Raw genomic sequence first — 15371 nt, 5'->3', positions numbered from 1 at the left:
TGTGCAAGCAACAGCTGTAAATTCAAAGAATGAAAAGAATTATAGTGGAATTATTATAATTGTAGTAGGAAATTATATTATCCCTATAGCTATGCGAATCTTGGCTAGCTCAATAATAGCGATAAGGAATCCTCGGGCTTCTCAAGTACAAAAGAAACATGACTTACTTGACTTAATCGGCGGACTGATGTCATCGTCTTACGGCACACCTCGGCGAAGACGCGATTACCCGCATCTTCGCCGAGGTGTGCCGTCCTTGAACACAGCTCTGCCCAACCTTCTCGATCTTCTGCGAGAGCTTGCAGAGAATCAATCCATTCGTCGTTATTCCATGTTCTGCGGAATCTTACGTCTCACCTGAACTGCCTATCCACGCCGAGTGTCCTCAATTCCTCTTTTACCACCTCAGTCCAGAACTTCCGTTTTCGGCCAGGTGGCTTCTTCCAGCTCGAACCCGACGAACTCCTCAGAACTCGTTGAACAAGGCGATCTGCCGGTCTCCTTAATATATGACCAAGGAAACGAAGACGATTTACTTTAGCCACTTTTGATGGCGGTGCAACATGTTGATGTCTTCCACGTGTCTTTCCGCCGGTATACCACATCAATTTCTGCGTAAAGATCTTCATGGTGGCATACCCTAGGCCAAAAGTAGCCAAGTAGCCGTCTAAGCAGCTTTCGTTCCGTGCAGTCAAGCCTCTCCATAACCGTTGATTGTGCTGCCCAAGTCTCCGATCCGTACATATGATGGGGCGAATTGCGGATAGGTAGACTCGCAGCTTGACTTCGTTGGTGATGGGGGTCGACCACAAAAGAAACACAAATAAAACCAATGTAAAAAAATTAGGAATGAAAAGTTGTAGTCTATCTTCTGTCTTCTCATCATATCTTTAGCGTATCTGTTTTGCATATAGTCATTGCCACATTTTTTTCAGTTTTCAGTACCCCATAGAGCGTAATGAATAAATGAATAAATAAGTAAATGTGCATAGTGCGATGCGGTACCAAATGTGTTCAACCATGTGAGTGCTATGGTGCTCTGGGGCAGCGCAAGGAGAGCAGTCCCTAACAGGAACTTGAAAGCATATAAATAATGTGCCGATATATGTAAAACAAATAGAACAATCATGGAATATGTGGAATGGACCGTGAAGATCGAACATAATAAAGAAATGAACATTCTTCACCATTACAACTCGCAAATATGAGATAAGGATCGATATTAGAAGAGTAAATTTTACCTTTAGCGATTAAGTGTCGCTTCAGTAAAAACTAATTTAGTTTTAGAGACAGCAAACTAGTGTGGTTGCATAAATATCTATGAAAATGCGAATTTCAAGTTTATATAAACTAGATCCACTGTACTGAGGACCTCATTGAGCAGCTGCGCATGCAATCATAAGGACACGAGTGTTAAGAAAAAAATTGAGATGGATTGAAATATGACAAATTTCAACCAACATATATTGAGTTATCTCGTAAATAATGATGTATTCTACACGTCCTTTATTTCTCAAGACGAAAATAAACTAGCAAATAGCACTTTTTTCACCCGTGATGTATTATATTTCTATTGCACTTTGTATTTTCTACGATCCTCTTCCATCTTTGTGGTGGGTTTTTCAAATGTCCCTCTTTAGAAATTAACTTGTTCGCATGACGGAAAGTGAAAGGAGAATCCAATTGAAAAACAGCAGTATTTCTTGAATGGCCAAATAGCAACAATAAAACATAAAACATATAAAACAGAAAACATAAAACAGAAAACCTAGAAAAATTAATCAATTAATTAATTAACAGAAAATAATTAGTATATTCACTGAGTTGATGGACTGAAGGTGCAACTACATACGTGAACTATAAGAAGAAATGTTGAACGTGTTATCCGCAAAGAAAAAGGACAACGCCAAGTTCCACCGACAATAAATTGGGTGCCGGTTTTTGTGAAATTTTCTGACTCAGACAAACTATATTTTTCTTTTTCTTTTCTTTTCTGGTGTGCCACTGACTTATGGGAATAAATAAAGAAATAAATATGAATGTTTTGGCTGACGAGACACAGCCATTGTCGGACACCAAATAATGAGGCCAAAAGCATGAGGATGCAGTTATGCCTAAGACAAGCCCCAACACCATTGTGGATTATCGGTGCTGGCTAGGTTGACGAGAGCCGCTGAGGCACTGGCCGGATCGATGTGGTGCCGACATCAGAAGAGCTTTTCCTTCGGGCACAAAATTCAATAGCTGGATGAAATTTTTCAGTCTAATGGTTGCATTTAACCTCAAATAAATAGCAAAATGTAATCCAGAAATAAATAACTCGCAAAACAAACAAAAAGAACTACTGCTGCTCACAAAAGAAAAGAAAATTTAACTACGAAACAAAGAAACAGAGAAAAACGGAGAGAGAAGTAATGACCATCGATAGGAATCATTAAGATCTAGACCACACACACACTTCGAACTATTCAACAAGAAGACAACCAAAGAGCTCCTAAAGCAGCGCAACGTGTACTCGGGATCTGCTAGAACTCCTTGAGAGTCCGGTCCCACAACGATTCTCCTGCTTTTCAAGCCACGTTCCAGCTTTTTTCAAATATTTTCGGCGATCGCGCAAAACGTGCGCCGGGATTCATGCTTTCTTCCGTTTTTCATTTAGCAATGAGATTTCTTCAGTGACCGCCGGTCGTATCCTCTATATACGGGATTGGGTTAGTTAGGAAGAGGCTCGGGAGGGAATCTCCATCTTTCTTTTCCGATTTGTTGGCGCTGTACGTGTTGTTCCCTCTTTCCTGATTGGTTGCATAAGTATTTTACTCCATTTCTTGAGCTGTGAATACGTTCGGCAGATTACATCGTGTACAGTTTGGTTTTTTTCTTCTCCGAGGGTGATTTAAACTGAGGCAGAAGAAATGTCGAGAACATATTTCTGCGCGGTCTAATGCGCCCTTTAAAACCCTAGAGAAGAACGTGTGGAACCGGGAGAAGCTAGACAGGATCACTTCTTCATTATTTTTCCTCCATTGTTTTCTTTCATTTATATTCTTGATATTGTGTTAGTGTCATTGAACCATCTCATGATGTCTTTAACGTCTCATTAATTAGATAATGTAATGATTTTCGGGTTCATTGGAGTTTTTTTGATGTTGTTCTCATTATGAAAAACTTTTTAGAGGTTTTCCTTAGTTTCGGGTTCCATCATCGGAAATGGCCCAATTGTTATTAGATGTACTCCAGAAAACAATATCTCAAAGTGAGTGATACTCAAATATTGCTTGGTTCTTTCTCAGTAAGTGTCTTTACCAACTTGTTCTCTGATCCGGAGACTTTCAGACCATGAAGATCAAAAGCGAGCGCTCGAATTCCTTAACGAAGCGTCGGCTCGAGATTTCGTAAGTTTTGAGTTACAATGAAGTTTCTATTTTCTTTTCAGTATAAACGAGTAGATTTGTTAAGCCTGCCTTTGTCAAAGAGCTAAGTGTGATTCTACGATCCGAAGAGTGTCAACCATTTGCACGTCAAGCTGCTGGACTTCAATTGAAGAATGTCTTATACGCTAAAGAGGAAGAGAGACGTGCTCAATACCTTAACAGGTACCCTTTAGCAGTTTTTTGTTCACGTAAACTGGTTGGATTTATATCCTAAAAGAAAGTCGGCAGTCTCCAAGCAAGTGTATAGCTTTGAACAGGGTGTTATTTTGATGCTGCCGTCTATGGATATTTTAACCAGCTTGGAGGAGGAGCGCGGACGAGTTTGCTGTTTTGACGCGAGACTTCGCAAATGTTCGGGGTTACTGGAATCGAGCGGTGTTTTTCTGCTATCTCGAAGTGAATGCTGAATAGTTTAAACTGATGTCATCTTCGCCTGAAAAGTGCGCGTGCATTCCATTCGTTTGCACACATATATTGATCAAAAGTAGTGTTGAACAAAAGTCCACTTTTAAAACAATTCGCTGAACCAGAAGCATCTTTTCAATTGGAAAAAGCGAGTGGTTCCACTAGAAGCATATCGTCAGTGTGCGGATTCACATCACCCCATGAGTCTGCGGTGATACAGGTTCCAGCCGAGTAATGCCTATGCGGGGGAAAAGGGGTGATTCCGTTCATCTCCCTGTATCAGTATAAACGGACGACCCCGGAACGCTATTTCTTGCGACGTCCTCTATCGCTGCGCGCCACCATTGCGCCCTCCCACCTGCGATTCGTCGAAGACCCATTCAGACGAATCACAGGCGCGGCGCAAGGGTTGCGCATTTCAAAAGAAGCCGTCGTAAGAAACAGTTTCGGGGTCGTCCGTTTACACTGATACAGGGAGAAATAAACGTAATCATCATCTTCTCCACAATGTACGAGCCCGTATAGGCATTAAGTGACTTTCGTCGCCTCATTGAAGTCAATCAATTAATTCGCCTTTCGCTGGACAGTATCTGAATCATTGAGATACGAAATTGCTCGCAATTCAAGTAGAAAATTTTAGATGGTTAGCTCTGCCTGCCGACATTCGTACCCAAGTGAAAGTGCTTGTCGTGCAGACCCTAGGAACCGAGCCGTTTCGACCATCTATTGCCGCCCAATGTGTTGCTGCTATTGCCTGTGCTGAACTGCCATCCGGCGTGAGTCTTTCTCAAATATCAGTTATTTAAAAAAAATACAAAATAGTAGGATGTTGCAAAAGAAATGCCGCCTTTTTTTGAAAACACGTGGAACATATGCTGCATATAGTTTGATGCTTTACCTTTGTTGAAGTCATCGCATTTAATTATGTGACTTAGAGGTTTGTTTAAATCTGAGGGGTAAAGTGTAGTTGGGGAGGGGGGAGGGGGACACTCAGTCGCGCCCTTCTGGAAGTAAATAAGTAAAGGAATCGGGAGTCGGTGGTGCAAAGACCTAAGCATTGGTTTTGAGTGCCCCTCTCCTTTCCTCCAACTACGTTTTCTTCATCTGAGTTGTGTTGGAAAGATTAAACGCAACAGTGTACGAACAAGAGAAACTTTCAACATTGTCGCATTGTCAATTTGTTTTGGAAATTTTTTATCATTGTGTCGCGGTTGCAGCGCAGAAATAGGAGACTCGCTAGGTGTCATTTTAATTTAAGAATCACAGCCGTTCTTTGGCATATATCTATTGAGGGCTTGCATTACAAGTTACATCTTTGGGGATTGTGCATCAATCGCATACTGCTGCTAACATCACTCCTATCGCTTCAAGTGAATTCACAAATTTTTGCTGTTGCCAGGTCTGCTACAAGCTTTCATACATCCCTTGTTAGCTCTATGAAATAGTTAGGTTGTGAACAGAAGAACAATTCCTCTTGTCGAAGTGAAATAAATGAATTTGATCCAATCCACTGAATTTCCAATATTTTCGGATGAAAAATTTCGAAGGAGACGGAAGGAAATTTCCTGCTGCTGTATTTGAAAGGAAGATCGTGATTAGCTGATTGCGTTTCAATTTTTTTAAAAACACATTTTCATCCTGATTCTTATCCAGTGCGCCATCGCCGAGCAAAATTTGCTAGATTATGAGCTACGCTGCAGCACAAATGTTTTGATCTTTTCACTGATATAGTCAATCCCTATATTTTGCAAGAGTACAGAATCATTCTAAAGATCCCAACAGGGGAGTAATCTATAATTCCTAATAAAAACAGTCATCGAACGAGTCTCCTTTCTATCCAGGATGACCTGATCGGGCATGACTAGGATTAGTCTGTATCGCAGGGCTTAACAACCTCGTTGTTGATTTCTGTTAATGTTTAGACGCTCTTATTTTTAGCACTGGCCTGATGTTATCGATGCATTGCGAACAAGTGTTACAAACCCTGCAAGCTCGGCATCTTTGAAGGAATCATCCCTAGAAACCTTGGGTTACATCTGCCAAGACATTGATGCTTCGGTAAGCTCTTTCTTTAGTGGTAACTGATATCACATTGCACGTGCACTCCCATTCTTTGATTTGTTCCCTAACTAAATATCATTTTTATGCATCTTGGAGTTGTTCTTTCGAAACTGCTGATCGAGTTGGTGCTGTTATAGTCGCATCAAAGCGAAGCTTGGTGCAATTGCGTAAGCGCCTGTGCTCGAAGCAGAGCGGAGCAAGCGACTGTGTTCGAAGTTCGAAGGAGCACTGCTAGCGGCTGCTAGCAGTGCTGTGTTATTAACAAGGATCTCCTCTCGATCCTAAAAGTTCCACCGTACCACTTCAAGCGCAGCCTCTTACCCAACTGCACTGAGCTTCATGTCGACCCGTTTATAGTTCTGATATTCCTGTCTCAGGAGGCATTTCGCGAGCAATCGATCTTCTAAGTTATTACTCTTATCAATCTTCCTCATCCTGGGGGTGTTGATTGTGATCGTGTAGGACATTTTTTATACACATATTGTTCCGAATGCATCAAATTTATCTCTTGGCGGGGTGTAACTAGGTCCTACATGTGGATTTCGTTGAAATTTCCTTATAAACTGTCCTCGAACTTCCTATTTGCGTCCATCCTTCCTGTGTCATTTCCATGTTTTTATGTCTCTCAACTTAGCTGCTAATGCTATTCATGTGGGTCATTGGCTGGTGAAGCGTATGCACTTTTGATACGCTTTGTTCTGTTACAACCGGAGCGTTTCTGTGTACTTTTTTCTTCAATAGAAGGTCCAAATCTTTCGCATTGAATTTGGGGAACCGCAGCTGTTTGGATCAGAGTTTTGTGGTTATGCTGGTCCAGACGGAAGCTGTCATTTGGCTTCTCAAACACGCCATTTTTTAAATTTTTGTGATTGAGATTCTCTTTGAGCAACTTCTGAAGAGGTCGGCCAACCAGTTCGAAATTCCCCGTGGTATATTTATAGTCGTACATGCGACTGTAGGCCAGCAAGTGATAGTGTATACCAATACCCTTATACACTTTGTAAAGAATAGTGGAATGGCCATGCACGATCAACAGATGCCGGGATCTTCTCAAGAATCTTCATGTTACCTGTTACCTTCCTCAGAGCAAGTCCAGATCCATCGGCTTTCCTGACACTTAAAAATATCATATTATAAAAGCGACGATCTTAGAGTCTCTACCAGACAGTATAGAGTGCGATCTGTAAATTAAATGCATCACTCCACGAATCTGAGCTGACACGGATTTCAGGTGGAGTATTCTTATACGGTATAGTAGATTATAGAGAGTGGGTGATTCCGTCCATTTCTTCCTAATTGCCGTAAAAAACGGTCCGGAAAATGCGGTGCTTGCACAAGTCTGGCGCACTCCAATCGAACTCGTTGTAGAAAATAGCGCACCGGAGCGCTCGAAGCCGTATCTTCCGGGCCATTTTTCCGGCAATTAGGAGGAAATGGACGGAATCACCATTTTCTCAATAATCTACGACCCCGTATACGAATATTCCACCTGAAATCCGTACCACCTCAGATTCGTGGGGTGATGCCTTTAAAGTGAGCGTGGTGACTTTCGTGCAGAAACAACCACAATAACGTCTATGTTGTCTCACAGAGGCTCTAACTCGTCTGTTTCGTGCCGTTAATCTTTTGTTTCGAAATTTTTTCATATTTGTTCACTCTGCAAGTTTCATCTGAGCCTGGGAAAGAACACAAATGTGTGAGAATGATTGGCGACGAAAACATACAGTATGCCACTCGGTAAACGCAAGCAAAAGCTAGCAAGATTGTTTTAATAAACCGTTCTTCACTATACTCTACTCTTTCCGGGTTCTACATAACAGAAGTATAAACAATCGAAGAGAAAAATATACATAAACCTTATAATCAATGTAACATATGAGTGGTATCATTTTATTCTTCCCTTAGCAGGCTCGGTCTCCCTCTGTTCCAGTTTCGAACATCGAACCAACTTCACTGGAACAAATTACGACACAAGTAGAAATATACGTGTCATGAGACGAAAATTCTTGTGAAATTTCGCAGTCGTCTTTCTGCAGTTTCATAGCAGGGGTTATGGCGAAACCGTTTGCGGCCTTACTTTTTACACCTACGTTTATTAGCTCGTTTTATTTCTTCCATGCTTCATATCGATGGACGTAAAATGAGTCTTTACTTCTTCTTTGAATAAAGGAAACATTTTGAAGTTAACCGTGATAGGAAAGTCAAACATTTATTCAGGTGATGAAAGAAATCGAAAATATGCAGTGTTGTTTCGTAAGTCAGAAGATGTGACGACCTTTGTCTTCTTTCTTCGCCTTTAATCTTTCTTAAATGCAATGGCTGAAATACAGTGAGCCATCTATACCTTTACATCTCGAAGAATAACATTTCTTGTTCATCTCAGGGCACCAGTTTGAGTACTATATAAATGGAGATACAATGTTTGTATATCGCAGCAAAAATCTGCTTCATTTCGAGAGTGGAAGCTCATAGTTTGTCGGATATGTTAGATTTCAAAAGTCCAGAGAAATTAGTATCTCCAAAGGCATTGTTCCAGTAACCTTTATCTTGTTTTTGTTTCAATGAATTCCGCTTGGAAAATCGTTTTCTATTCTGAATGCGTCTCAACAAACAAATTCAATCACTCAGGGACCTGCGCCAACCGTAGCATTTTCTTTAATGTACCTGTTTATTCTTTTTTTCGTCTGCTCTTCTTTCTCAAACAATATGAGGGTCACAGGTTTGAATGATATTCATTGAATTATGAGTTCTTATCACATCAATGCTTGTCTACTACAGATTTATTTTAAACTAATTCGAAAATTGAGGCTCTTTTACATTATTTTTTTCGGGATGTTTAGAAGTCCTTACTCTAAATTATAATCAATTCCAACGATTAGAATGTGCTTCTCAGTGATTGTGTACAAAACTGTTATTTTTCCTGGTCGGATCGCTATCGCTGCAGTTCGCGATGGTCCCACGTCGATTCCAACGCGTCGCTTTGGGCGCAGCCGCTTACGCAACTGCACCAAGCTTCGTATAGTTTTGACTGGATTATATCTTTCATCTACATTTGAAATGATTGATTTCCGTGTCTCTTGAATGTCACTTGCATCTCCTGTAAAATTTGTATCTTCATATTATCTATTCATTATATTCTTTGTTTTTTTTTAATGTATTGAAATTTAAGGTATTGGAACAACAGTCGAACTCAATTTTGACGGCAATTGTGCATGGAATGCGCAAAGAAGAACCTTCATTTCATGTACGGCTTGCTGCCACCAATGCTCTTCTAAATTCTCTCGAATTCACTAAGAAGAACTTCGGCATGGAGGTTTGACTTTTCCCAATTAACATAAACACAAAAAAAAATGGTCCATAAAGAATTCACTGATCGAATAATAATTTTTGAACGAGCTGGCTCCTGTTGGAACTTATAGAAAGTTATGATATATTTAAGAAATTTTTTAGTATTGAAAAAACTTCTCTGTACACTTGCGATCATTAGCCTTAAGGTCAAGAACTATCTATTGTCTTTGTCATTTATGGTATATTTAGTTACTTTTTTCATGTTTTTAGGCGGAGCGACATATTATCATGCAAGTTGTATGTGAAGCGACTCAGTGCACCGATACTCACGTGAAAGTTGCTGCGCTGCAATGTTTGGTGCGGATTATGTCGCTGTACTACCAGTATATGGAACAGTACATGGGATCAGCACTTTTCGCAGTGAGTATTATTTTTGGGTACTTGCAAATGTCATGTTGGAGGTATCCTTCAGGAGAATTCCCTTCAAAACGCAGATAATTTATCAAACTTTAGATTTCCCTCCAAGCAATAAACTCAGACGTTCCCGAAGTTGCTCTGCAAGGAATAGAGTTTTGGTCTAATGTGTGTGAGGAAGAAATTACACTGAGCATGGAAGCTGAAGAGGTTATGTATCTTGATAAGACTTTTTTAACCATTCATCTATTCGTTAACCTCTTTTTTCTTAGGCAGCTGAGAATAACCGTGTGCCGGAACAGGTGTCAAGACATTACGCTAAAGGAGCTGTTCCGCACATTTGTCCAATCATGCTTGAAATCCTCACCCACCAAGGTTTTTCGCTTTTTTTCAAAGCTTCTGTGGTGCATGCCCAGTTCTTTTAAATTATATCAGATGAAAATGACGACGATGATGACTGGACTCCATCGAAGGCGGCTGGTGTCTGCATCATGCTGATGGCACAATGCGTTGGTGACACTATACTTGAGCCAGTGATGCCCTTCCTCAAACATTTCAGCAGCACAAATTGGAAATATAAAGTGTGCCTGTTTAAGGTTTTTGTGTCGTTGCATTTTCTTAATGCTACATTTTGGATCATAGGAAGCTGCTATCATGGCTTTCGGAAGCATTCTTGATGGACCTGATCCGACAAAACTGATGACTCTCGTTGAGCAAGCGATGCCAGCTCTGATAGATAGCATGGCAGAGAAGAATGTACGTTTCGTCCATAACTTTTTACTCAACATTGCTTTTTAAGAATGTTGCAGGAAGAGAATATTTCGCTTCTATTTCATATTCTTAGTTGTTTTAAAATCTTGTTCTCAATGTCATTTTAGTAAACATATTTTTTCCAACTAGAAGCAAATATTTGTACCTTAGGAAAGGACGGATGAGGAATAACACTTGCAGAAATACCATCTACGTACCTACGTTTTTTTCTTCAGTTATTTCCGGACCTTTATTTTTTATGGATTTTTTCTCAGCTAACTAATCGTCTTCTCCTGGTTCTTCTCTTCTTCTGCTTTAGATCCGGATAGACTGTAATGTGCTCTTAATCTGCTGGTATTCTAGGTGACCATTCGTGATACTTCAGCGTGGACAATCGGCCGAGTGCTTGAGATTTGCCCTGAAATCGTTAATAAAGATGGCATGTTAGGGCGTTTGCTTCCAGCTCTGAGTCAAGCGCTCCATCAGGAACCTCGCGTTGCTGCAAACGTCTGCTGGGTAAAGTTTATATGAAGAACTATTGTGATTTTCGGACGGACATTTTCTCATTGTGCCAGGCTCTGGTTGCGCTTGTGAAGGCCGCCTACGATATGGCTTGCAGTCAAGGAACAGACAGCTCTGGACAGCCCGAAACCTACGCTCTTTCATCTTGTTTTGAAGCAATGATCTCCGAGTTAATCAAAACGACAGACAGGTTGGATTTTCTTTTCTTTTAGAAGATCCTAACTGCAATGAAAACCCTACGGGTGAAATGATGTAGGTGTCGTATGAAACTTTTTTTTCTAATCCTAGTTTTTGGCCGGATCGGAAATTCATACTCCCCCCACCCCCAGATTCGTGGGGGGATGCATTTAATATCCTCTAGAAGAAAATTGCACAGTTTTCATTGCAAAAATACACTGCTGGAGAGAAGCATACTGAACATTTATTTTGAGATTAAATCCTGCAGTTCCATACCAATAGAAATTCGAAGAACTCATCTTAGAAAACCGCTTTTTTTCTGTTGGAGCGCGCCAGCCTTGTGTACGCGCCGCATCTTCCGGGCCGTCTTTTACGGCGATTAGGAATAAGTGAGCGAGATTCCATCCGTTTCTGCAATCTACGACCCCATATAGTCTTTGGCCATCGGAAATTCAAACCACTCCAGATTCGTGGGGTGATGCCTTTAAGTATGTTGTACTTCTGGCTTTTTTAAACTTTCTGCCTGATGTATTAAACAGTGTTTCCTACGCGCATCGGTTTTCTCGTAAAGGAATGACTTTCCATTTTGGAATTATAATATTCTAGGACCGATGGCAACCAATCTAATCTGCGACTGGCCGCGTTCGAAACGCTTATGGAGTTGATTAAAAACTCTCCTAAAGATTGCTACCCTGTTGTACAGAATACCACAGTATTGATGTTGAAGAAATTGGAGCAGTTATTGAATATGGAAGCAACTACTACTTCAAGCTCTGATAAGGTTTTATTTTTCTGTGTTGAGTTGTATTTTTTGCTGTCTTGTTCTAGTGACTAAATTACCTAGCTGCATATCAGTTTTTCTTTTCTTTTAGAATCAGCTTATGGATCTACAGTCGTTGTTATGTGCGACACTACAATCAGTATTGCGAAAAATGCGTTCTGAAGATGCGGCACTAGTTGGAGAACATGTCATGAATGGTCTTGTACAAATTATGAATCGCACTTCGAATAATAAAGGCGGTGGTAGTGTAATGGAAGAAGCACTTCTGGCGGTTTCTGTTCTAGCCGAAAGTAAGTATTTCTTCAACTATTCCTAGTGAGTTATGATCTCAACTTGTTCTAATACTTCTTTTTTGAAGCTCTGAGCAATGGCTTCCTTCCATATGTTGACGCTTTAAAACCGCATCTAATGCGCGCTTTGGTTAATCATGAGGAGCCACAAGTATGAAATTATTCTGAACTTTCTAGTACTTGCATGTGTAATTTGCATTTTTGTTTTCATTTTTCTAGGTTTGCGCGGCAGCGGTGGGTCTGGTTACGGACATGTGTCGTGCCATTGAGGTGAACATTGCTCCAGCATTGGACGACATAATGAATACTCTCGTTCAAAGTCTGCAGGTGAGATTCCATCCGTTGCGCCCCAGTTTTGCAGTTAGTTATATTTAACCCGTTCATTGCTCCTTATGACTTGTTGTGCGTTTACAGTTGACATCAACTGGACATTATGATACATTCCCTCCAATATTTTTACTGTATACCCTTTCTGTTTCAATGTGCTGCTCATTTACTAGCAAATGTTACACGCAAAAATAGACCTTTTTTCTTTTGTAGCTAATCTCTTTGTGGGTGATCTCTTCTTAATTTTATTGCGGCTATTGCTCATTCTCGCTTTTGATTTTATTTTTCGACTTCTCCCGATCTCTCTTTCTTAACTTTTGCGAAAACATTCTCGTTGTTCTAAGAGAAACTTTTGCGTGTGCCATTACGATCAACGCATTAAAATAATTTAAACACCACTCACACGGTTTATGTTGAATTCTAAATTCTTCAGTATTGCTCCTAAATGTAACGGAGTTTTTTTTTTCCAGAGCAGTCGCTTGGACAAAGACGTGAAAGTGACCATTCTTGGCTGTTTCGGAGATATAGCCTTAGCGATTGGCGAGCACTTCGAGCGCTACATTCAAATAGTTATGTCCATGCTCATCGAAGCTTCTACTGCTGCTGTTGTGACTAATCCGGTCAGTTTGAGGTTGCGCTCTTCAATGTCATGTCGAAGAAAAAATGAACTTATTTTCCACAAATGAACTTTTGTCTGCTTTCGAAGTACACACATGCGTGTTTCTGTTTTTATGCCAGTAAAAAGTTTTTTTTTTTCTGAAACAACATGAAGGAAATGAAGCAAAGGTGTTTCCATCGAGTAAAGGTCACTGGAATCACAGATGCCGCAGTGGTGACCCGGTCAGGTGGACCATGCGGGATCTCCGCTCCATGAGGTCGCGGTGTTGTTTCTGTAAACAACATAGGGTCATCAAAATCTTCCGGAATTCAGCAACTGTATCAGTGTTGGAGAACTTCTACGATGTACCTCTTTTTCTAGGAGAGCCCTATTAAAATCCCTCTCTCTCCAAAAATAAAGTCCTATGTAATCAGTGGCTTTTTCTTTTGGTTTTTGTCAGTTGTGCACAGCAAGTGTGGTGAGGTCATGTTGTTTACGCGGAAGCGGTCGGTGGCGCAACCGGAGGTCGCGAACTCCGTCTTATGAGGGACAGGAGGGGCAAAAGAGAGGAAGAAAGGCGTAGTGGCTAGTGATATAAACGATCGCTGTGACAACACAATGATGACAAAGTGACTTATTTCTTTGCAGCAAGATTATGATCAGGTGGATTATGTGGACAAGTTAAGAGAAAACTGTGTGACCGCATACACTGGAATCCTTCAAGGAATGCGACCTGCTGGCTCCGAGAACGATCCTGAAAAGGTATTTGTCGTACAAAATGGCACTTTCTCACCACTTTAGAAATGCGCGAATGTCATCTGTCTGAAAAATTGTTTTGGCAGTGATATTATTGAGTGGTTAGGTGTGATTTCTCTTTTCTCTTTTAGTTCTGTTTCTGATTTCATACGATTCGTTCTCTTCTGTTTTCATCTCTTCTTGGAGATCTTGTACGTGATTTTTATAATTATCAGTTAAACACTTTCTTTTATAGTTGAACCAAGCCAAGCAATCGTTGAGTCGTTTCGTTCAACCGATGTGTGAGATGATCGCAAAGTATGTGAATTATTACTATCCACGTGATTCTCAATAGATTTTCGTTGTTCATCTTGTAGATGTTGCGAGACTCATCCAGTACCTCCATCAGATGGTCTTGTAGCGACAGTTGCTGGATTGATAGGCGACTTGGTAGTGCTGTACGGAAACCAGATCACACCCACACTCAATAACGAGAAGGTTTGTCAGTGATATTGAAGAAACGTTTCCAACAGATTCTGATCACCTGAAATTTATAGGTAAGCGCACTTTTGGGGCGAGGACGAAAGAGCCGCACATCGAAGACGAAGTCGGTTGCCGTTTGGGCAACTAGAGAAATACGGAAAGCGATGGCTGTTTCAGTTCCTGCGACATCTTGATTTGTGCCTCAAAATATTGTCGGATTCCGTCTCCACATGCTTGCTCCCCGCTCGACCTATGGCTGCAGAGTTCCCTGTGAGAGAGTTTGTGTGAGAGATCATTGGTTGTTGTTTGTGGATGATATTTTTGCTTCAGCTCTTTAACTAAAATCGCCTTTGTTCGTATTTACCGCTGCGGGTCCCCACTGTGTTTCGCATTCAGCTATTTTCGTCTACGTTTGACTTACAAGTTATATAACGTTTATTATTTTGGCTCATGAAATTTAACGCAATCATCACCATTTCCACATCAAGCCGGTTGAATACGAGTAACGCGTCCCAGTGAGTGAAAGATATCTCTTATTTATATACATAGGTATGCTAGGGTGTTTGATAGGTTGTTACCTGCTGATGAACCGAAATCATCTGGCAATCTTCGTTTTTGTTCAACACTTGCTCAACGTACTCTTGCTAGCTTGTTTCGTCTTCTTCATAGAAATTCTGTTTTTTTTTTATTCGAGAGTGCTTTAATTATGTGCGAGTGTGAAAAATAGTAGTCTAGGCATCGTTTTTACGCTAGTCATCAATTCCTCATTGTCTATTTTCTTTCGTAGTTAAAAATGATGCCATTGTTATGTGAGAGATTGTTTGTTGTGCCCCTCCCTATCTCAGAAGTTGAATGTTCGTGAAATTGAAAGTATGAAAGCAACGTGGACTGTTGAATTTCCCCCCTTTGCCATCTGTTCAATAAATTCATCTTTATTATGCTTGCCTTCATCAGTAAAATGTCGGATATATGCGATATCCTTAAAGTCGAGCAACCTAACACTGAACCACGCTGTTCCTATCAATTGTTTTGTGGAAAAATATGCAGGAATGACCAATTTTCCTCAATCCTAATACATAGTGTACACAAATACAATCAGATTTATTAAT

At 40.5% G+C, this 15371-nt stretch overlaps 2 protein-coding genes across 3 annotated transcripts; one reads left to right on the top strand and one right to left on the bottom strand.

The window, feature by feature from the left end:
• Nucleotides 1-353: 353 nt before the first annotated feature.
• RB195_007168 (uncharacterized protein) lies at nt 354-629 on the bottom strand (the record flags this gene model as incomplete). Its single annotated transcript, XM_064180658.1, has 1 exon — nt 354-629. The coding sequence occupies one exon, from the start codon at nt 627-629 to the stop codon at nt 354-356; it is 276 nt and encodes a 91-aa protein (XP_064037512.1).
• A 2578-nt stretch (nt 630-3207) lies between these two features.
• RB195_007167 (uncharacterized protein) lies at nt 3208-14536 on the top strand (the record flags this gene model as incomplete). Of its 2 annotated transcripts, XM_064180657.1 has the most annotated exons (23): nt 3208-3253; nt 3334-3392; nt 3457-3593; nt 4477-4612; nt 5775-5894; nt 9067-9210; nt 9456-9605; nt 9699-9809; nt 9872-9974; nt 10035-10180; nt 10242-10355; nt 10713-10865; nt 10925-11061; nt 11655-11829; nt 11921-12119; nt 12188-12270; nt 12339-12446; nt 12917-13066; nt 13693-13806; nt 14036-14097; nt 14157-14277; nt 14337-14386; nt 14440-14536. In XM_064180657.1, the coding sequence occupies 23 exons, from the start codon at nt 3208-3210 to the stop codon at nt 14534-14536; spliced, it is 2715 nt and encodes a 904-aa protein (XP_064037510.1). The 2 variants fall into 2 exon arrangements, with proteins under 2 accessions (XP_064037510.1, XP_064037511.1); XM_064180656.1 differs by having other exon boundaries at nt 14337-14456.
• Between the last annotated feature and the right edge of the window lie 835 nt (nt 14537-15371).

This window comes from Necator americanus, chromosome I (assembly GCF_031761385.1).
Source record: "Necator americanus strain Aroian chromosome I, whole genome shotgun sequence".
In the NCBI taxonomy this organism is placed as follows: domain Eukaryota; kingdom Metazoa; phylum Nematoda; class Chromadorea; order Rhabditida; family Ancylostomatidae; genus Necator; species Necator americanus.
This window is presented reverse-complemented; position numbering and strand designations above follow the sequence as displayed.